Source organism: Thamnophis sirtalis, unplaced genomic scaffold (assembly GCF_051295495.1).
Source record: "Thamnophis sirtalis isolate CommonGarterSnake01/CBP01778 unplaced genomic scaffold, rThaSir2_p1.2 scaffold_13, whole genome shotgun sequence".
In the NCBI taxonomy this organism is placed as follows: domain Eukaryota; kingdom Metazoa; phylum Chordata; class Lepidosauria; order Squamata; family Natricidae; genus Thamnophis; species Thamnophis sirtalis.
In genome coordinates this window covers 17,764,798-17,787,280 of record NW_028261393.1, presented here as the reverse complement: position 1 = coordinate 17,787,280, position 22,483 = coordinate 17,764,798, and the positions used below count along the sequence as shown (strand labels likewise).

The 22,483-nt window shown below is 44.0% G+C and overlaps 2 protein-coding genes across 6 annotated transcripts in view; one reads left to right on the top strand and one right to left on the bottom strand.

The window, feature by feature from the left end:
* SYTL1 (synaptotagmin like 1) overlaps positions 1-10,204 on the top strand; it is a 59,263-nt gene extending 49,059 nt beyond the window's left edge. For all 5 annotated transcript variants that reach the window (XM_087727384.1, XM_087727385.1, XM_087727381.1 and 2 more), the window contains exons 12-15: positions 3,775-3,853; positions 4,167-4,266; positions 7,306-7,511; positions 9,643-10,204. In XM_087727384.1, the coding sequence (XP_087583510.1) occupies positions 3,775-3,853; positions 4,167-4,266; positions 7,306-7,511; positions 9,643-9,788 (531 nt within the window). In that variant the 3' untranslated portion in view covers positions 9,789-10,204. The remainder of the gene's footprint in view (positions 1-3,774; positions 3,854-4,166; positions 4,267-7,305; positions 7,512-9,642) is intronic.
* Positions 10,162-22,483, bottom strand: part of MAP3K6 (mitogen-activated protein kinase kinase kinase 6) — a 70,594-nt gene continuing 58,272 nt past the window's right edge. Inside the window, exons 20-29 of the mRNA XM_087727380.1 lie at positions 22,222-22,393; positions 21,966-22,128; positions 19,154-19,325; positions 17,770-17,943; positions 16,435-16,540; positions 14,661-14,913; positions 12,852-12,961; positions 11,949-12,055; positions 11,419-11,495; positions 10,162-10,903 (exon numbers count right to left, since the gene is read on the bottom strand). Of these exons, the coding sequence (XP_087583506.1) occupies positions 10,819-10,903; positions 11,419-11,495; positions 11,949-12,055; positions 12,852-12,961; positions 14,661-14,913; positions 16,435-16,540; positions 17,770-17,943; positions 19,154-19,325; positions 21,966-22,128; positions 22,222-22,393 (1,419 nt within the window). The 3' untranslated portion in view covers positions 10,162-10,818. The remainder of the gene's footprint in view (positions 10,904-11,418; positions 11,496-11,948; positions 12,056-12,851; positions 12,962-14,660; positions 14,914-16,434; positions 16,541-17,769; positions 17,944-19,153; positions 19,326-21,965; positions 22,129-22,221; positions 22,394-22,483) is intronic.

The window sequence follows — 22,483 nt, the reverse complement described above, 5'->3', positions numbered from 1 at the left end:
AGAAATTAAGAGAAAATGACTAGCAAGCAAAGATGAAATTACACAGTCATGAGCTGCTGAACAGAGACAATTTCCAGGGTAATTCAAGATCATGGAAAATGAGTTTATTTATATGCTGTCTCCACAGTGAACTTGTAACTCTGTTGCTCATCCAGCCTCCCTTTCTCCCGCGGATCTTATTTCTTCTTCTGCATCTCCCTTCTTGAGACTTTTGACATCTCGTTCATTTTCTGCATCTGCTCCGTGAACTCTTATTTATTGATGATTCTGAGCTCCCTTAATTCCTCCATCGCCTCCTCCTTTGTTTCAACTCTACAAAATCTTCCTCCATATGGAAATTTCAAAAAAACTGGATAGCCCAGCTATAATTAATATTATTTTTCTTTATAAGTTGACAAACTTGATGCATTTCTCTCCTCCATTGTAAAGTCTTGATACTTACCGTATTTTTCAGAGTATAAGACACACCAAGATTTTGAAAAGGCAATTTTTTAAAAAAAAGTTTTTACACTCTGCAGACCTCTGGGTCCGTTTCCCCCCCCAAAAAAGGGCATGAATAGCCTTTAGGAGGCTTGTACGGTGTTCCTGAGAGGTGCGGGTGGGGCAAAAAAACTACCAAAAAACGGCCCATTTTTCATGAAAACGGGCCTTTTAAAAATAAAATGGCATGCGTAGCCTGTAGGAGGCTTATAGGGGACTGGTGGTGGGGGGATTGAGATTAGAGAGAAATCAGGAGGAGAATGACATGACATCAGATCTGTGTTCTTGGCATAGATTGTCTGCAAAAGAGGATCTGAAGACAATGAAAAAAAGATCAAGGTTGCCTAGCCAACGGAAGGTGCTATTTTTTATTAAGTCATTGATTAACTCTTTGGGGAATGTCAGGTACCCGGCCAAGGCTTGGTATAGTCATGCTTTCTTATTAGGAGAAGCAATTCTAATGCAGGCAGGAAGATGATTAATGGTATAGCAATTAGGCCATAAAGCAAGCAAGCATAGGAGGACAGAGAGAGAGAGGTGAAGCTGGATGCTGCTTGCATAGTTATGCGTCTGAGTCAGCCTCAATAAGAAACTCCATAACTTCTGCCATTGATGTGCTATATATTAAGAAAATGTTACCTGATTCGCGAAGATAGCCTTGCATTCTGTGTCCTGTCTGAGCAGTCCTGAGAATAGAAGAGAGGAGAGGAGAATAGAATAGAGGAGAGAAAAGAGGAGAAGAAAAGAGAATAATAGAAAAGAAGAATAGAATAGTAGACTAGAAGAATAGAATAGAATAATAGAATTCAATTCAATTCTTTATTGGCCAAGTGTGATTGGACACACAGAGTGTACAGTACGCATACAAGGAACAAGTGATAAATCATGATCGTAGTCGTCATAAAAATCCGTCATAAATCATATGATACAACTCTTAGTGATAGTCATAGGATACTAAATAAGCAATCAACAAATCATACTAGGAAACTAAATAAAACAATATAAATTGTGAAGAAGGGCATGTGTTCGCAATTGTCCTAGAACAATATTGCACAGGTGGACAAACACATATAACCATCGTAATTTTGACTTGCCATGTAAAGCTGCTCCTCGAGGATCTACTTGGGGAAAGACCAGAGAACAGAGGGAGAAAATTGCTGTTCAACCTCACCATTGCATGCACATATCCATTGTGCCCCTGCTCTGGGTTTACATCAGCACCAGCTGTCCCTGGACAGCTCCCATATCCCCAGCTTTCCAGCCTATCCATTAGGCAGGGCTAATTAGGGCTTCTGATAAGAGTCCTGTCCAAATTTCCCATAATAGTCCCCAGCAGCCTTCCCCCCCCCCCCCCAAACTGTAACACTGTGCACAGATACGCTAGGATTGCAGTTCCCAGAATCCCAATGTTGGGTGGTGATTCTGAGAACATAATTGCAATGTTTTCTTTCATATAATGTTACTGATTTTCAAAAACTCTACAAACTCAAAAGAAAAACGGAAAAAGATTTGGAATAAAAAAGCTCAGGAAAGAAAAGAGGTAAATGTAAGAAGAGTTGTGTGGGAAGAAAGATGGACTTCCAACTTTCTTTGGTACCAATATAGATTTTTAAAAATACATGAAACTCGTATCCAAAGTTTAATATTTATTTCAGTTTCTTGCAAAAAGTCCAAAAAATGATTTTCAAGTAGAAATAAATTTTGTCTTTTCTTTCATCAAGGCTGTCAGTTTTTTTCATCTCTGCCAATTCTATCAGCTTCACCATCCGTTTTTCTGTTATGAGTATTTCTAAGTTCTTCCAGCTTTAAGCATATAAAAATGCCATTATCACGTATAAAAACAAAGTTCCATGATAAGTTTCTACTTGTTTGTCCATTAAGTCCAAAACCAAAGCCTCTGATTTGAATTGTACATTCACGTTTAAATCTTCTGCATCAACATGCATAGTTGAACCCAATATTTTCTAGCTGTGTGGCATGTCCACTAAAGATGAAATAATGTTCCTTTGGTTTGCTTACATTTCCAACAAATGGAACAAGTGTATTTCAAGTCATACACTTTTGACAATTTATCCAGTGCCATATACTAGTGATACTGTTGAAAAAGAAGAGGCAGGGCCTGGAGGTGGAGTCATGGGAGGACTTAGTCTAGAATTGTTACATGTTCATAAATGCTCCCAAGTCCAGCCCCTTTTGAATTCCATTGAATCCATCTACTGCCAATTTAGTGCTGACCATTGGTTGACTAGATATTTGTGTATAGACTTGAACAATACATCTTAATTGGAACTTAATGTATGGTCCTGATTCTTTGTCCCGGACTGATACATCGTTTGATAAAAGTTCTCTTTAAAATGATAATTCAATATAAGTTTCAACCCTTTCTTTCATATACCCTCCCATAGTTACAATTCCAATATTTTCAGTGAATGCCTGGTTGAATAAAATTGCCCTTTAGCAATGCAATTTTGTGGACATAACCTATATAATGCAATTAGAAGCATCAATAGGGACTTGTGAAATTTGCCTGGAGTTTTTGCAAACCTACAACCATTTTTGGAGCAGTGTTTTCATAGAGTTATATAGTAAATGTTAGATATCATGCTTAATATAATTTTAATGTTTACATTATAATTTAGCATAGGCTACATCCTGGATATCCCATATTACCTGATAGATAGATTATTTTAAGGGATGCGATGGCTCAGTGGCTAAGATGCTGAGCTTGTCAATCAGAAAGGTTGGCTGTTTGGTGGGTCGAATCCCTAGCGCCATGTAATGGAGTGAGCTCCCATTACTTGTCCCAGCTTCTGCCACCCTAGCAGTTCGAAAGCATGTAAAAATGCAAGTAGAAAAATAGGAACCACCTTTGGTGGGAAAGTAACAGCGTTCCGTGCTCCTTCGGCATTTAGTCATGCTGGCCACATGACCACGGAGACGTCTTCGGACAGCATTGGCTCTTTGGCTTTGAAATGGAGATGAGCACCGCCCTCTAGAGTCCGGAACGATTAGCACATTTGTGTGAGGGGAACCTTTACCTTTAGGTTATTTTACAAATGTATTTTAATTCTGCCTTTAATTTTATTTGTTTATTATCTCTACTGGTCTTTGCCCACAATAAATTGAATTCAATGATAGATAGATTGATTGAATGATTGATTGATTGAATGAATGAATGAATGAATGAATGAATGAATGAATGAATGAATTATATAGAAAGAAGGAACCTTGGAACTCATAACTATATTCCTGCATTCCTACTGTTGGCTGAATTTCTCCTTTTTGCTTTTTCAGATTCCTGCTTCACCAGATATGGCCCCCAACCATAGTAAACTCAACCTGGCCCTGAAATTTATTCCAGCTGGATCGGAAGGTGAGATTTAAAGATCCCTGGGATTTTCTCCTTTACTTGCTATGGTTTCAGACTGGAATGGAAATATCCATTCCTTCTGCAGTACCCACCCTTATGACTCCCAAAGGAAACATATCCTCAACTGACCTCAAATAGAGTCACGAGATTGAATAAAACTAGTATTTCATAGAGTCATAAGACTGGAAGGGACCTTGGTGATTAATCTTTAGGTGATTTTGGCTAAGAAGGGGTATTGAACTAGAGGTTGGTATTGTGTTGAGGGTGGCGGGTACGCCTTCCAGAAGTCCCCTTTCTTAACACAATTCTATTTCAGAGCCAGGATTTCCTCCCAGCGGAGAACTCCATATGTGGGTCAAGAATGCAGAGAACCTTGCATCTCGGTGGGGAACCACAATAGATTCCTTCGTTGAATGGTAACTATCAGTGTTTGTAAGTCTCTTGTAATGGGGAAAGATTTGGGTTGGCTAAGACACTGAAGGCCAGGCTCGTTTTAAGTATTGCATAGCTTAATGCAGTGTTTCTCAACCTTAGTGACTTTAAGTCCTGTGGACTTCAACTCCCAGAATCCCCCAGCCAGCTGGCTGGGGGATTCTGGGAGTTGAAGTCCACAGGACTTAAAGTCACCAAGGTTGAGAAACACTGGCTTAATGTGTCTATAGATTTCCCTTGCCTTTTTCAGAAGGACAATCAGAATTATTCATTCTGTCTCCCTGTCTCTCCTTTTCTCCTTCTCTCACCAGAAAGACCTGCAATATATTTCTTCTCCCCTTGTTCTTTCTGCAAAACTCTTTTTGGATGACAAGAAAACAAACGTATTTAAAGTGAATCTGTTATCTGTACTTTGAAGGGTTGCAATTGGTTATAGAGGTTGCTGGTGATAGTTTATTCAGAGGTTCCTTAAAAAAAAAATTGATGTCACACTGATTGTGTTTACGTGACCCAGTGGGCAGGTTTGTTGCTTCCCCAGAATAAACACTATAGCAGTGATGGAGAACCTTTTTTGGCTGCCATGCCAAAAGCGGGGGGAAGCACAGGGGGGTTCACGCGCCAGCGTGTCACACCCATAATGTTATGCACGTGCCCCTCCCCCACTTTGCCACTGTTTTTTGCCCTCCCCAGGCTCCAGAGGCTTTCTAGGAGCCTGGGGAGGGCAAAAACAGCCTTCCCCGCCCCCGGTGCCCTCCAGAGGCCTCAGGAGCTTCCCTGAAGCCTCTGGAGAGCGAAAAATGGACCTATGAAGAACCCGGAAGTTGAGGAATGGTGACTTCCAGTTTGTCTGTAGGGCTGATTTTTGACCTCCAGAGCCTTCAGGAGACTTCCGAAGGGCAAAAAATGGGCCTACGGACAAACTGGAAGTCACCATTCCTGAATCTCAGGGTTCCCCATAGATCTGTTTTTTACCCTCTGGAGACTCCCCTAAAGGCTCCGGAGGGTAAAAACAGGCCCTACAAGCAAAATGGAAGAAAATTCTGGTTTGTCCCTAGGGCCGTTTTTCGCCCTCTGGAGCCTTCAGGGAAGCCTCCGGAAGCCTCCGGAGGGCGAAAAACCACCTCAAAAGAAGGTCAAAGTCAGCTGGCCAGCGTGCGCATGTGTGCTGGTCAGCTGACAGGGCAACACCTCACATGCCCTGACAAATGGCTCCGCATGCCACCTGTGGCACGCGTGCCATAGGTTCGCCATCGTGGCACTATAGTGAGTGGCATAAGACAGCCATGGAGGCTCTGACGATTAGTAGTAGCTGGCTTCTTATGACATAAGCATATCTGCCATAAGTATTTGCAAACAAACTGTTCCTATTTTTCTGTCTGTCTTTCTGCACCTTTATTTTTTGGGGGAGCAGAGAATCCATGATGGAATCTAGTCCCTTGGTGGCGAACCTATGGCACGTGTGCCAGAAAGGGCACGCAAAACCATCCCATGAGAAATGCACGGCCTCGCTGGCTCATCTTTCATGTTCTGGTCAGGGGTGGGTTCCTGCCAGTTCCAACCTCTTCTATAGAAGAGGTTCCACAAATCTACAGTGCCGTTTAGAACTGGTTCTAGCTCCCATTCAAGATGAAGAGTGAGAGGAGGAATTCTGGGAGTTGAAGTCCATAAGTCTTAAAGCTGTCAAGTTTGAACATCCCTGGGTTTTTTTTTCTAAAGGGTTAGGGGTGCAAGGGTCTTCTAACTTGACAGCTTTAAGACTTGTGTGCATCAAATGCCAGAGTTCCTGAGCCAACATTTTGGTTGCTAACCAAGAGCGTTGTTACGTTTCACCACATTTTACAAGTTGGCTACGCCACCCAGTCACATGGCTGGCAAGCCACTCCCACGCGGTCACATGGTTGTTTTTTTTGCAGATGTTTCATTACCCAAGTAGATAATTCTTGGTGGTTGCTATATTAGGCTGTTGTTCAATTGTTTGAGTTGTTGATACTTTCTTGATTGGGATGTTGTTTAAAATTTGGTTGGTTGTCTGGTGTTAATCTTGATGTTAATTATCTTCATCTGGGTATTATTGCCTGCAGGGAGATGTTTTGGTCTTTTTGTTCCATTTTAAAATTGTCTTTTAAATGGCAAGTAGATGTTGTTTATCTCTACATGACCGTTGATAGCTGATTTGTACGACTGTCAGGCTTCCAGGAATTCTCCAGCACTTTTGGACTTGGTTTGGTGTAGGATGCTCTGTTTCCCGGTTGAAATGATGGTTAAGCCTGTCTCTGTGTTGTGCAATTAAGGAATTTCCATCATTGTGTCCTAATAATCAGTGTCTATTGCATGGGGCTCCTGCATGACATAGAATGCTAATCTTGATGGGTGTTTGCGCAATGGTGCACTTGAATAATTTTAAACTCTGGACTCAGTGAACCCAATGGAATTCAAACACCCTTGTCAATGGATGGGCACTTCTCTTTAGATGTAACTAGACAACTGTGTGATTTGTTGGGTCAACCTTTCAAAGAAAGTTAGTGAAATCTGATGTGACCAGAATGAACACACACACACACATACATATCCCACTGTTGGATGGTCCTGTGATCATCTAAGAAGAGCATATATCATAAATAGAAGCTTAATTGTAGTGACAAACAAAATTTTAAGGAAGAAAAATCCTGGGGAGAAAGCTTTAATCCCTCTTTGTAACAGTCTTGATCCAGCTCATGCACTCATCCTAACCCAGAGTTTCTTTTTGTTAAATAAAAGATGTTATTAGTTTGGATCACTTAGTTTGATCCCTAATTTCTCAGTGTTCAGCCCTTCCTGAAAAAGTCTACTGGACTGTATTCAATGGACTAAATGTCCATGCAAAGAGCTCAGCTTGCTCTGTATTAGATTGATAATAGTAAACCTGGAAATTGGAAGCTTGGCTATTATTAAAAGAATAGCTTCCAAACTGAAAGCACTTTTACCTGTCCAGTTCAGGCTGAAACTTCAAAAATAGCCATTTGATCTCCTTTATCCTCTCTTAGCTACATCCTTCCTGATGACACCAAGCTGAGCCGCCAGAAGACCCGAACTGTGAAAAAGAATCTCAACCCCACTTTCAATCACACGATGGTCTATGATGGCTTTGAGCTTAAGGACTTAGCCGAGGCATGTGCTGAATTCACTGTGTGGCACCGGGATACATTTTCGAAGCATCGTCTTGGAGGCATCCGGTTGAGTCTTGGCACAGGTGAGAAACCAAAGCATTAAGAGAAAGAGGGATGGAGATAGAAAGCCTTTTTCTACTGTTATTTTGGAAAGAGACCACTGGAGAATTTCATCATGTTCCATTCCCCCTCTGTTCCATTTGAGTCTGGGGTAATTCTGTCAAGTTTTCCAGAAATTAACTCTCCTACTTGTTCTAGAGCAGTAACCTGTTCTGACCCCCCCCCCCCTCATCCCACACCAACACACACTCCGAGCCAAAGATAAGTTACGGCATTTAATTAACAGACAGACAGGTCCTTGGCAGCAAACAGGCACAGACAAGCTTGGGCAGCAATCCAGCACAGATAAGGCTTGGCAGCAAGGGTTAGGTTTAGGGTTAGGTTTAGGGTTAGGTTTAGGGTTAGGTTTAGGGTTAGGGTTAGGTTTAGGGTTAGGTTTAGGGTTATGTTACAGCGCGCTTCTGTCGGTGCGCTTTTGTCAGTGCACTTTAGGGCTAATTCGTCGCTCATTCGTCGCGCGGTTTTGTCACCGCGCTTTAGACACCGCGGTTTAGTCAGGCGCGCTTTTGTTCTCCGACATTCGTTCCTGTGTTGACTTCTGCAAGAGGGGCGTATGCACAAGCAGTCTTTTTATAGTCTGGAGAGGAGCCTAATGACCACCAGCTGAGTGCAATTACCTCCTGTAACTGCGCAACTGTTCCTTACACCTATTAGCTGAGCATCCAGGAACAACTCACTTCTGGCATCTGGCTCACTCTCCCTTGTCTCCTCACCACTGGTCCAAGGCTCAGGCGCCTCCTGGTGGCCAACAAGCCTCTCTGTGCCCTGCTCGGATTTGGAACCCTGTCCAGGCTTCTCCACATCCCCAAGACCCGACTCATAGGGCCCCTCGCTGTTGGAGTCTGGTGGCAGCTCCAACGGCTCCTGCTGGGCCACAACAGTAACCCAATCCCAAAATAAATGTCACCTACAACATAATGCCTTGAATGCTACTTCAAATCACATAGTTTGGAGAATTAATGTTTGGAAAATTAGCCAATCCCCCCCACCCCATTCCCCAAATCAAGATGACACAAAGGGGGAACAGTAAACACATCCTTAAAAAGGTAAAGGTTCCCCTCGCACATATGTGCTAGTCATTCCTGATTCTAGGGGGTGGTGCTCATCTCTGGTTGAAAGCTGAAGAGCCAGCGCTGTCCAAAGACATCTCCGTGGTCATGTGGCCGGCATGACTCAACACCAAAGGCACACGGAACGCTGTTATCTTCCCACTAAGATGGTCCCCATTTTTCTACTTGCATTTTTTACATGCTTTCAAACTGCTAGGTTGGCAGAAGCTGGGACAAGTAACGGGAGCTCACTCCGTTGGGCGGCGCTAGGGATTCGAACCACCAAACTGCCAATCTTTCTGATTGACAAGCTCAGTGTTTTAGCCACTGAGCCTCCACATCCCCAGAGGTAGTGAATTGAATAAGAGGAGGTCTAGAACTCCTTGTGGAAGACTTGGTAGCCAGTGCTGCATGCACACGGGTTGTTGAGGATGTAATTGTACGCCGTGACCCGTCAAAACCGCGGAGGACAAAATCGCGCTGGATGAAAGCGCGCATTTGACGTCATCACAGCGCGACGAAAAAAATTAAAAATTGAAATAAAATTAAAATTAAAGCAAGCCGATTCACATAAAGGTAAGGGTTAGGTTTAGGGTTAGGGTTAGGTTAAGGGTTAGGGTTAGGTTTAGAGCGTTAGGGTTACGTTTAGCATTAGGTTAAGGGTTAGCGTTAGGTTTAGCGTTAGGTTAAGGGTTACGTTTAGGGTTAGATTTAGGGTTAGGTTAAGGGTTAGGTTTAGGGTTAGGTTTGGGGGGGTTAGGGGAGGGTTTTCGCTTTATTTTTACATTTTTCGATCACAGCGCGATGTTTTCGTCGCGCTGTGATGACGTCAAATGCACGCTTTCGTCGAGCGCGATTTTGTCCTCTGCGGTTTTGTGGTGGAACCATTGTACGCCCTGATCCTAGGCGTAACCATGACATTCTGCATTGTGTTCTACTAGTTCTCATCTAGAGAATGTTTTAGAAATCAGATAACTTGCCTGCAAAATATCCTGCTGCCTTTTGCTTATCAAATATATCTGACGAGACTGCGCTTTTAATGCAGGAAACAGCTATGGTTTACCAGTCACATGGATGGATTCAACAGAGGAAGAGCGCCACACCTGGGAGATGGTATTCCAACAACCTCAACAGTGGGTGGAAGCTACTCTTCCCTTGAGGACCAACCTAACTTCAAGGACTTCATCCTAGCTTTTGGCTGAGGATTCCTCTGCTATCAGGAAGAATCAGTCTGGTGGCAAATTGATGACTGTAACCTTAAGGAGGCCATCATTACAGCCTCCTTGGTTTTGAGAGTTTTTTTTCCTAGGATCAGGTTGCTGATGCTGAGAAGAGATAAGGCCCCTGGGACAAAGGCAGAATAATAACTGTGTTGATATGTGAAGTCTGCCTCCTCTTACCGACTTAAGGAGAACATTGTGTGGCTTCTACACAACTCTTGTGAAAAACCTCCACACTGGGATGACCAGAATGCCCACTTTATTTCAAGGAAATAAACTGCCTTATGGTGACCTTTGCCCATTTCCAGTATCCTCCATGCACATGGTCAATGAATCATGCTATATTTTTAAATAACCGTTTTTATTAAACTTTCTCTGCACACCCCACCTTCGTTCCTGGTAGCGATCCAGAGAAACGTAAGCAGCCCCATTAAGTCCTCTTTACTTTCTATAGCTCCCTCAGAACCTGGCTCGCAGGGTCTCTCACTCACACACCCCCAACTCCTACAACTGCATTGCTGGGTTTGTGCTAGAGATGGCAGGCTTGCAAGAGGGGAGGAGACGTAGAGCAAAATCGGCAAATTGATCTCAGTAGCCAAGATGAGGCTCCAACAGAGAACTGCTGATCCCGGAGCATCCTCTCTCTAAATAACAGTAGAGTATTACAACATTCTTCAGTCCTTTTGGGGGGGGGACTTACAGCAAGAACACGTTATTCTGCTTTTTCTCAGTCCACGATGCATATTGCTCAATTTAGCAGAAAGTCTTTCTCACAGCCTCTGTGAGGTTCTCCCCAAATCTGTTTACTAAAAAAAATTGGTCATTTTCCTGGGCCAAGGAAAGATTAAAAGGCCAGTATCTGACCTCAATATGAGGACTGACCAATTAGAAAATCTTTCCAGCCTCATAGCTCAACTGCTGGTGAGAAGATGGGACAGGCGACCAGAGATTGTGGCCTTGCCCCCCAAAAATCTGAGGCTTCCATCCTTTCCTCTTTCTTCTCATGGTTGCTGGTGTAGCTGCTGCTGGGACAGGTTTTGTCGGTGGTCCATGATGGCTTTCCAGATACGGCACACCATTCCCCCTCTGCAAAGAGAAGACAACCGATTAAACAACCGGCATCTCTACGGCTGTGGAAATTAACATTTTTTGGGTAGGTAACATCCAACAGAACAAAAGGCAGCTTCCTGTGCTTCCTCCTTATTGATATGCAGGGGGCTTTTAGAGGAATTAATTGGCTTTGCAATTTCTTTAAAAAAAATTCTATTATTGCAGGATCACAAGATCAATCCCCAGGAGCTCCCAAATAAGGGAGAAACAACACCCTCTTTGAAATGTTAGAGACGCTTAAATATGCAATTTTTCCCCGTAGTAATCAGAACTCACATTGGTGTCAAGGATAATACCAAGTGATAGGCAGGTGCAGCTGGCATCTGCATGATGAGTGGGAGGATACTTAAATCTTAACATGCATAATGATAGTACCCAAACTTTTCAGGATTTCAAATCATTAAAAAAAAATATGAAACTCTCTTTGGAGCCTTGCTTATCAGACAAAATTACACGCTGGTCCTGAGATGATTGCCATTTATCCACCTTACCTGATGCAGGTGTATCGGAGATCATCGATGGTAGCCAACTTCAGCAAATCATTCAGGGTGAATCCATGGTAGCAGAACTTTTAAGAGAAGAGGATAATTTCAAGGCCTGGCTTGATTTCCATCCCAGGTTTCCTGCAAGCTCAAGTGTTGGACGTGGAATTTCTTTTGCCCGATTGATTCTTAAAACCCACCACGTTCCATCACCTTGCCAAACAGGTGGAATGACAAACAAGAGAGGAGGAAGGGCCCCAGGTCGTCTTAGCGAACTCCACAATTGAATGGAGTCTTGAGTGCAGGCCTCCCCTAGTCTTTGTCTACTCTAACCATTATGCCACATCCAGGAAAACAGAAGCTCTGCTTCTCAATGTGGGCATTTGATAAGGCGAGTGTTCTACTGCTACTTTGAGGCTAGAGTGGCCTTTTGTTTGAGAAGACAAAGTTTAGCCTAGAGTGGCCATCTTTTCTCCCCCCCCCCTTCCTGAAGTAGGGGCAGATGTTGATACCACCACTTGCTGCTGAATCAGACCTACCACTGACACTGTGGCTTTGTCTGCGCCCTGTTTCTCTAACCACTCTGCCAGGTGGGGATCTCCAGCATTTTCTTCTTGGTCCCAGGAAGTTGGAGAAGGAGGGATTTCTAGAAAGGCAGATGGAAAAAGAACCAAATCAAAGCTCCACCTTGTTCCCTGAAACTACACTCCACAGGTTCCCCACAATTCCTTGCTTCAGATGGTCAAACCTCAGTATCTGTGGACTGCATGTTGCACCAAGTTAAATAGGATCCTCAAAGCAGACAACTTGAAAGAGAAGCTTTTGGTTCTTCTGCTCAAGGATTTGAGAATCACATGTAGACCTCTCACCTTTGCTACTGAATTCTAACTTTAATACTATCAATAGATAATATTAAATAGTAGCTGATAACCCGGTGTTGTCCGGGTATTTATTGATAGTGGGAAAATGTCCAGACCAAACGTAATTTCTATTGTTGGATTTCCCCCCCTTACCAGAAGAAGCCCCCTTGTGGAGTACTGTGAAGCCACTACCATGGCAACTCCACTGCGCCATACAGTAGAAGCCATTTTACGGCAGTACACTAGAAGCCATTTTAAGGCACAATAGGCTGTATCATAACAGAACACACATCCCGAGGGATGTTAGGGGTGTCTTATCCCTACAGTATTTGTTTCCAGAGAGTAAGTCATCTGTGTACCAAGTTTGGTTGAAATTGTTCAAGGCGTTCCAGAGTTATGCTAAAACACACACGCGCGCACACACACACACACACACTTTTATATATAGAGATATGGAGTTCCCACAGCACACTTCAAGTTCCACTCCAACTTTGCTAGGCGCATGAATAGAATTCACTGATGCAGAAATGTTACTCTCAGCCACTGGTTCCAGGCTGAACTTGCTGCTATCCGAAACCTCACCTATTATCTGTGGCCTTCTCAGAGCCCAGCTGTCCTGTTCCATGATCTTTAGGGCCTCTTGTAGGAGCCGTTGACATTCCTGCTGCTTCTCTACCAGTTTCCACTGCAACCTGCCAGAGCCAAAAAGATCGGGATGAGCCGGTCATGTTCCTAAATTTAAAACCTGATTAGTGAGTAGATTTAAACCAGGGCTTGGTTTGCACTCATTGCTAATCCTTAATACAATACAATAGCAGAGTTGGAAGGGACCTTGGAGGTCTTCTAGTCCAGCCCCCTGCCTAGGCAGGAAACCCTATACCTTTTCAGACAAATGGCTATCCAACATCTTCTTAAAGACTTCCAGTGTTGGGGCATTCACAACTTCTGGAGGCAAGCTGTTTCATGTGGCTTGATACTTCCTGATATAGCATAATGGATAAATCATGCTAATTTTTTTTTTTAAAAAAAAAACACAAAGTTCAGTTGCCTTTTGGGGGGAAAAAAGCACCTTTGGCACAACCATGACCTGGATGATTGAGAATCTCCATAGACTTATGTTGTGGCCCAGCAGGAACTGTTGGAGCTGCCACCAGACTCCCACAGGGAGGGGCCCTATGAGTTGGCTCTGGAGGATGTGGAGGACCCTGGACAGGGTTCCGACTCCGAGCAGGGTGCAGAGAGACTGGTTGGCCACCGGGTGGCGCCTGAGCCTTGGACCAGTGGGGAGGAGACAAGGGAGAGTGATCCAGAAGCCAGCAGTGAGTTGTTCCTGGATGCACACCAGGTGTCAAGAACAATTATGCAATTACAGGAGGTAACTGCGCTCAGCTGATGGTCATTAGGCTCCTCTCCACTGGTCCAAGGCTCAGGCGCCACCTGGTGGCCAACAACAGACATATATTTGTTTAGGTAGTCCTCGACTCACAATTATTGAATGCAACATTTCCATTGCTAAGCAAGACAGTGGTTAAGTGAGCTTTGCCCATTTTATGACCTTTCCCACCCCAGTTTGTTAAATGAATCAATGCAATTGCTAAGTTAGTAACACCGTTGTTAAAAAAACAGTTCTTTCCACTGCAAAATTCTTCTTAAATATATTCCACTGAAATTTGCTATCCTGTAACGTAAAAGATATTTATCCCACATTCTGCACTTCGGCCACAGAAAAATATAGCTACTCCTCAACTTACAACCACAGTGGAGCCCAGAATTTAGGTTGCTAAGTGAGAAATGTGTTAAGTGCATTTTGCCACATTTTACGACTTTTCTTGCTGCAGTGGTTAAGTGAATCACTGCAATTGTTGACTTAATAACCCAGTTGTTAAGTAAATCTGGCTTCTCCCTTGACTTTCCTTGTCAGAAGGCCAAGAAAAGGTGATCACAGGATCCCCAGGACAATGCATACCTGTTGCCAAGCATCCTAATTTTGACCACATGACTATGCAGAAGCTACAACAGTAGAAACGGTCATAAGTCACTTTTTTCGGCGCCGTTCTAATTTTGAACGGTCATTAAATGAATGGAAGTCAAGGGTTACCTCTACTTGCAGATGTCCCTATCTGATGCTTGCTTGTTTTAAAGGGTGTTTGTTTATTTAACTAGCTCAGTGTTTCTCAACCTTGGCGACTTGAAGTCCTGCGGACTTTAACTTCCAGAATCCCCCAGCCAGCTGTGCTGGCTGGGGGATTCTGGGAGTTGAAGTCCGCGGGACTTCAAGTCGCCAAGGTTGAGAAACACTGAACTAGCTGCACCACTGAACAGTGGCTTAGTGCAGCTCCAACCCCAGCGCTTCGTCCCAGCCCTCCCAGCCGCAATCCAGGAAGAACCGACCTTCTGGTTTCTTCTTGCAGATGGTTGAGTTGAGTCATGAGGGGCAAATGGCTCTTGAAGGGAGGCTGGGAATCCAGCCAACTGTTGGTGTCGGTGCCAATTCCGGATGTTGGTGTATCCGCACTGTCCTTGAGGTCGCTCTCATGCTTTTTCAAAGACGGAGGCTGCTCAGTCAAAAGTGGCTCCTCGTGTTCTCTGGTGCCCGGGTGATTCTGGCTTTCCTCCTGCAAATTCTGCGGCTGCACCTTGAGTTCTGGAAGAGCGAGTGAGAGTCGTGAGCAAGGCATGAAACGAAAACTGCAGGAAGAGGCCATCGCGGCTAGTACAGGGTGACTTGAAACCTGAGGTGGATAATCTCACAAAATGGCTGTCAATGAAGTGGGGAAATCACGTCTGGACAAAATGGCTTCCAAGCGGCTGAAAACGGGGGAGGGCTGTCTCTTTGCCTCCTCCTCAGATGCTTTTAACTTCATGAGTTTATCCTTTATTTTGGATAAATAAAGGATAAACTCCTTTATTTGGAATTGGGTTACATTCTCCCATCCTTTAATTGTCTTCTAGAGAATTCTATAGGCAGAAAGAGGCACAGAGGCCCTCTAAAAAAAAATAAGTTATTTCTGGCGCTGTGCTTTGCACCAAGCAGCACTTCACCCCTCCTCCCCTTTTTAATTAAATACCTCTGCAAATACACGAAGGGAGGCAGGAAACCTGACAAAGGAGGTGCCTACTAATTCACCAATGCCCATAGATAGATGGTAGGAGTAAACAAAAAGTAAGAACAAACGAACAACCTATTCTGTCATGAAGAAAATATTTCAGGTTCAATCCAGACATCTCCAGTTCAAGGGACAGAGCAGTTTTTAAAAAGTCTCCAAGATTTTTTAGATACTCTGGTCCTACATGATCTTGGTGAATTGGGATGTCACAGGGGGGAAAAAAACATTCCTTAAGTTATGCAGAAGAGGGAGTTTTAGAAGATAACAGTTCTTCCTACAGAGATAAAAGGAGCCAAACTGTGCAAAAATTCTCTTCTTGACAGAACTAATCTATGTGCAATCTGTTTTTCGAAAAGAAAAACCCTTCAATGTAACAAAGTGACTCGCCTTACATCCCATATTCATCAGCGGAAGACCAATATTATTTTAAAACAAACAAGCAGCATTCTGCACCTTGTAATTATAGGGGGAAAAAGGTCCTTATTATCTATTCCCCAGGATTTCCCTTTAATTCATGTGTGTCTCCTGTCCAAAATGGTTTCAGTCTTAACTCTAAGAGGCTGTTCTGCCTTTAGTATTTAACAAAACTCATTTCTCTCATTCTACATCTATGTCAGCATTTCTCAACCTGAACAGGCTGGATGGGGAATTCCAAGAATTACAGACATCCTTCAAATGGCTAAGGTTGAGAAACAATCTAGAGAAATGTGCATCGACCCATATAAAATGTCCTAGATCAGTGTTTCTCAACCTTGGTGACTTTAAGTCCTGTGGACTTCAACTCCCAGAATTCCCTAGCCAGCTGGCTGGGGGATTCTGGGAGTTGAAGTCCACAGGACCTAAAGTTGCCAAAGTTGAGAAACACTGTCCTAGATCAAAATAATGTTGCTTGACCAAACAATGGCTTGAGTGTTTCTGAAAAGTGATGGATTTTAGACATTGTTGTGTGTGGCCAGAGCGCAGATTCTTCTCTCCAGTTCTCAGCTCCAATGTCTGGGCTACTCTTGTTCTTATATTCAGGCCTAAACCAACTTTCTTCTCCCTCCCTTTTGTCCTACCTTCCAAGAGGACGGTAAAGGTTGCCTGTACCGCTTGCCCCATGAGATTATCCAGGGCGAACACCCAGTGTGGCTTAATCTGGAGCTTCCGTAGCATGTGCTTTACCTAGAGAGGTGGGAGAGAACAAGTGTGAGAAGGATGGGGCGTCCTCATTTAATGCAGCATGAGTCAGTCTTCCATTAGCCTTTCGCAACAGCAACAACACTTAGGCTTTCATAGCTCCCCAAAGTGCTTTACAGCACACTCTGGATGGTTTACAGTGTATTTGCTTATTGTCCTCATTAATCTGGGTTTTCGTTTTACCTACCTCGGAAGAATATACGGCTGAGTCAACTTTGAGCCCCATCAGGATCGAACTCCAGGCTGGGGGCACAGTTTGTCTGCAGTACTGCGCTTTAACCACTGCGCCACCAGGGTTCATTAAAGAACAGAGGGACTGAAACACCTCCGTAGGCCTAGATCCCTATATATCACAGAGAATGAGTTTACACACTATCCTGAATCATAGATAGGAGCAGCGCCACAGTAGCTTTTAAAAGGCATGGCTGTTCATTTGGATTGTTTGTGAATCAATTGAGTTTTCTTCAATATGCCATCATTAAACAAGACATGAGCCGTGGTGGCACAGTGGTTAGAATGCAGGATTGCAGGCTAATTCTGCTGACTGCTGGCAATTCGATCCTGACCGGCTCAAGGTTGACTCAGCTTTTCATCCTCAGAGGTTTAGTAAAATGAGGACCCAGAATTGTTAGGGGCAATATGCTGACTCTGTAAACCACTTAGAGAGGGCTGGAAAGCACTGTGAAGTGGTATCAAAGTCTATTGCTACTGCTTGATTTAGAGCAGTGAATTGAATCTCAGAGACAGGCCAGTCCAGCTGCATTGGCTTTTCAGAAACCTTCCAGTTTTAGAAGAGATTAGACAACTCTGATTTGCTAGGCTATCATTCCAGAGATATTTTCTTACCTAAGCAAGTTTGAGTTTGAGTTTCATTTTATTCATATGCCGCCCTATTCCCTACGGGACTCAGGGTGGCGCACAAACCCAAAGGAGGGGAAGGGAACGGAACGACCACGGATGAGCAAAGCAGCAAAAATTCACCAACTTGCAATGCCATGGGAGTTATAGTTCCAGATTTTGGGTGCATTCTTTAAATTAGCCCATTTGAGGTACAGTATGTCGATTCAAAAATGGTTGCCTCGTGATGCACCGTTTTGCCCAGTTGAAGGTTCCATGAAATCAAATGGAGTTTAAATGGTATATAGATCCCGGTTGCAGCAAATCTTAAGGAAGCTAAAGACTAATTCCTGGAACGCTAATCATGAGATACTCACAGTGTCCTGGAAGGCAAAGAGTGGAGCCTGCACCTGACAAAAACTCAGCCCGTCAGACTGGAAGTGATCTTGTAACTGGAGCAGGCTTTGAGCCAGCTGTTTGCGGCTTGGGGAACGGATGTAGCTCTTGAGACAGGATACCAGCTCAGAGATGTGTGCCAACGACAGCACCTTCTGTGGTGGAGAAGCAGAGTAACACAAGGCCCGCATAGAATATAGATCCAGGAATAACTGCAGCAAAATCTCTCTAGTACATGCACAAAGATGGAATACCCACAGTGGAAAATGAGATTACAAAATGGACAGAACTGATGGACATTTATTTTTTATTATTCACTAGCTGATAACCTGGCATAGCCGGGTATGTATTTATCCCAATCCTGTATTAGAGGGAGCCCTCTTGTGGAGTACTACAAAACTGTTACCATGGGAAATCCACTGTGCTGTACAGTAGAAGCCATTTTAAGGCACAACAGACTGTATCTTAACAGAACCTAAATCCAAAATGCACACTATCACTGTCAAAGGTACTGTGACTTGCCGCTCTAGATATAATTCAGTCCTTTTCATTTCAGCGGCCCAAATGTTCCGGAGTTATGCTGGAACACACACAAACATGGACACACACACCCTGAGGGTTGTTAGGGGTGTCTTACCCCCCGCCCAGTATTTGTTTCCAGAGAGTAAGTCATCTGTGTTCCAAGTTTGGCTGACACTGCTTGAGGAGTTCCAGAGTTTTGCTGGTACACACACACACAAAAGAGGAGCAAAAAGGGAGGAGTGTTTGCAGGAGACAATTAGTTCATTCCTGCATTCTTGCCAAGTATTGCAGCATCTGAAAGATATCAGCCTGGCCACTCTCCAAGCCCATTAAAGGTCGGTAATGGTGAACTACCCTGAAAGACTGTGGGAGAGGAAAGACTTTGCTGGAGAGGAATTCACTGTAAATTAAATAAAAGGGGTTTACAAGGACTCTGCTTCGTGCTGCTGGGGAAGCCTAGGTCAGAATAGCTACCTATAATCTCAGTCTTCACTATCCATCACCTTCAAGCCACATGTCCAGAAGTGGCATTCAGCAAGTTCTGACCAGTTCTGGAGAACCGGTAGCGGAATTTTTGAATAGTTTGGAAAACCGGTAAATACCACCTCTGGCTGGCCCCGCCCCATCAATTTTCTGCCTCCCGAGTCCCAGCTGATCAGCAGGAAATGGGGATTTTGCAGTAACCTTCCCCTGGAGTGTGGAAGGGAATGGAGATTTTACAGTATCCTTCCCCTTCCAGGCCCATCAAACCACACCCACCAAGCTATGCCACACCCACAGAACTGGTAGTAAAAAAAATTGAATCCCACCACTGCACATGTCCAAGACTCAAATAGGCCTTACCTCCTCCTGGGCCTCATATATGGCTGCCGCGATATTTGGCAGTTCCTCCGTCAGGACTTTGTGCAAGGTAGCTCGCCTCTCGCTGTCTTTCTTTAGCAAGAAGAGGCAACTGCTCTCTTCGTGGGAGGAAGCAGAGAGGTTGAGATCGACATTGGTCACGGCTTCAGGGGTCCTACATTGGAGGAGTTGGATTCAAGGCAACAGCGGTTGGGTCACAGTAATTTACTTGAGCCCCCCCCCTACCCCTCACTCAGAAAACCACAATGGAGGAGATCCAGTTGGGAAACTGTTTACTACCCAAAGGTGCTTTTAACTAGACACAAGGACAGTTTTTCCCCCCTGCATGCCATCACTCTGCTAAACAACTAATTCCCACAACACTGTCAAAATACTGTATTTTCTGGAGTATAAGACACACTTATTCGCCCCAAAAAGAGGGTAAAAATTTGGGTGTGTCTTATACACTGAATGTAGCCCCATGCACCCACCGGTCCCCACCCTTTGGCTTCTGCATCCCAACAATTTACCTCCTTGCAGCAAATAGCCTGTTTCCATTGATTAGCACAAGCTGCTGATTGTCAGTTGGATCAGCCTCCTGACCATCAGCTGTTTCGGGCTGCAGGGACTGCCATTGCCTATTGCCTCCGTGTATCCTATTTTCGGCCTCCGCATGCCATTTTTGGCCTCTGCGCACCCCGTTTTCGGGCTCCACGTGCTCCATTTTCCACCCATTCCGATCCCTGCCGCCCAGAATGGCCAGAAAATAGGGCCTGTGGAAGCCAAAAACGGGGTGTGAGGAGGCAGCAATAGGCTATGGCAATACCTGCAGCCTGAAACAACTGTTGGTCTGGAGGCCAATCCAAACTACAATCAGCTGCTTGTGCTAATTAGGCTATGCTGAAGCTGAAACTGGCTGTTTGCTGTTTGCTGCAAGGAGGCAAATTGCTGGGAGGCAGAGGTTGATTTTTTTTTCTCTTCCCAAAAGTTAGTGCATCTTATACTTTGGAGCATCTTATACTCCGAAAAATACGGCATATACTAAGACTGTATGACTATTCTTCTTCTCCTCCTTTCTATTACCTATCTCCTTTTCTACTTATGGCTGTAACTTTGTTGCTAGTATCCTTACAATTTATATTGTTTTATTTTAGTTTCCTAGTATGGTTTGTGTGGATTGCTTATTTAGTATCCTATGACTATCACTAAGTGTTGTATCTTATGGTTAACAATGAACGTATTTATGACAACTATGATCATGTTTATATCTTTTATGTGCTTATTGAGTGTTTATGCACCGAAGACAAATTCCTTGTGTGTCCAATCAACACTCGGCCAACAAAGAATTCTATTCTATTCAAGAGGCAATTGCACTTTCTGGTTTTTCTTTGAAGACATTTTGATTCTCATCCAAGAAGCTTCTTCAGCTGTGAGACGAAGAAGTTTGTTGGATGAGAAGCGAAATGTCTTCAACACGCCCCCCCCCCCCCGGCCAAAATCCAGTTGCTTCTTGAAAAAGCACCTTTGGGACCTCCATGACCTGGATGACTGAGAATCTCCATAGACATCTCTGTTTTATGACAACCTTCCTGTACGTGACCAAGTGAGCAGAAGTGAAGGAGGGTAAGGCAATCAGTGTCTCGTGGACAATTGCAAAAATCGCAAGACTGTGACTAGTTTGACAAAGGACATATCAGATCATGCGTAATATTCTCTCCCAAAAATGCTCTACGGAAGATCCTCTGTGCTTGTGAGCAATAGTAGCCACTAGGGGGCAGTCCAACTCTTTCATACTTCTCCAGACCATTCTGGGCAGATCAGGGCAGATCTAGAAGCAAACACCAACCAATCCTTAAGATTGGCCATGCTCAGCTCTTCTTTGTTTGCGGTCACTACTGTTGAAAAAAAGAAAGAAAGAAAGAAAGAAAGAAAGAAAGAAAGAAAGAAAGAAAGAAAGAAAGAAAGAAAGAAAAAGAAAGAGAAAGAAAGAAAGAAAGAAAGAAAGAAAGAAAGAAAGAAAGAAAGAAGAAATTATCTTTCCTCTCTCTCTCTCTCTTCCTGCCCCTTCAAAAAGTATTTGTTATACAAGTACTGGACTGCATAACACCAGAGATGTCACTGGAAGGCGAAAATCACAAGTCTGTCTCACACTTATCCCAAAGGTGCTTTTTTAGGAAGCAACTGGACTTCGTTTTTTCTTTGAAGACGTTTCACTTCTCATCCAAGAAGCTTCTTCAGCTCTGACAGGACAGTGGGGAATGGAAGGATTTAACTTCCTTGCAGACAGTTGGACGTTTGCATCCTTTTAGTGGGTCGCTGAAGCACTTGGAGATTTATCTCTGTCCTCAGGGTCACCTGAGTAGCGCTAATGGTTCCTGTAGTCTGCAATTTTTCTCTCTGGAAATCCATTCCTGCTCCCACACCATCCCAAATTGCATAGCTAAAAGTCTTAGAGATTCTCAGTCATCCAGGTCATGGTTTTCCCAAAGGTGCTTTTTCAGGAGGCAACTGGATTTTTGTTTTTATTTCACTGTGTCTCCTTTAATTTGGCCATTTCATGCGGGGGAATTCAGTAGAGAAAGTAATTAATGCTTGGAAGAGAGAGCAGTAAAAGGAAACCAGGCCACTAAAGAAAATGGCGGCTAGACACTATCAAAGTTGTTACCAGCCACAGCAGAGGACTCCTCAGAGGAGTGCAAAATTGGAAGAGATACCTGGTCCACAGAATTACCAAGAGCTGAACAAGACCATCATCATCATCATCACCATCACCATCATCCTCTTTTTCCCCCAAAAGAAGTCAGCATTATATTACCTCAAATAGTTGTTTCCCTGGTTCACTTCGCTGGCGCTTCGGGATAAAACGATGTTTTCCACTTGGACTTTCAGGGAGTGCAAAGAAGAAGAACGATTTCTAGATTCTGCAATGCCTTCCGATGAAGTGGACCTTCTGGGCTTGTGGGACACCGATGGCTCGTCTGAACAAAGAAGAGAAAAAGAGGCCAGGTGCTGAGAAGAGACGCCACGCCCAGACCCTCCGAATCTCCACCGGGCTTGGCTCCTTCCCTCACCTGGCACTGCTGGGCTCCTGCATTTCTTCCTGTTCCTCAAAAAGGGCTCTTGAAGCAAAGCAGCCGCAGTCGATCGCTTGTCGGGATCTGCTTCAAAACATTTCAGGATAAAGTCCTTGGCTTCATCGGACATGGAGCTGGGCACCTCTGGATGGATCTTGAACATGCCCACCTGAAGAAAAGGAACCGACTAGCAATTGTACACAATCCTTTACTCAGCACACCCAACATAAGGGAGTCTAGAAATTTGCCATTTTCCTTC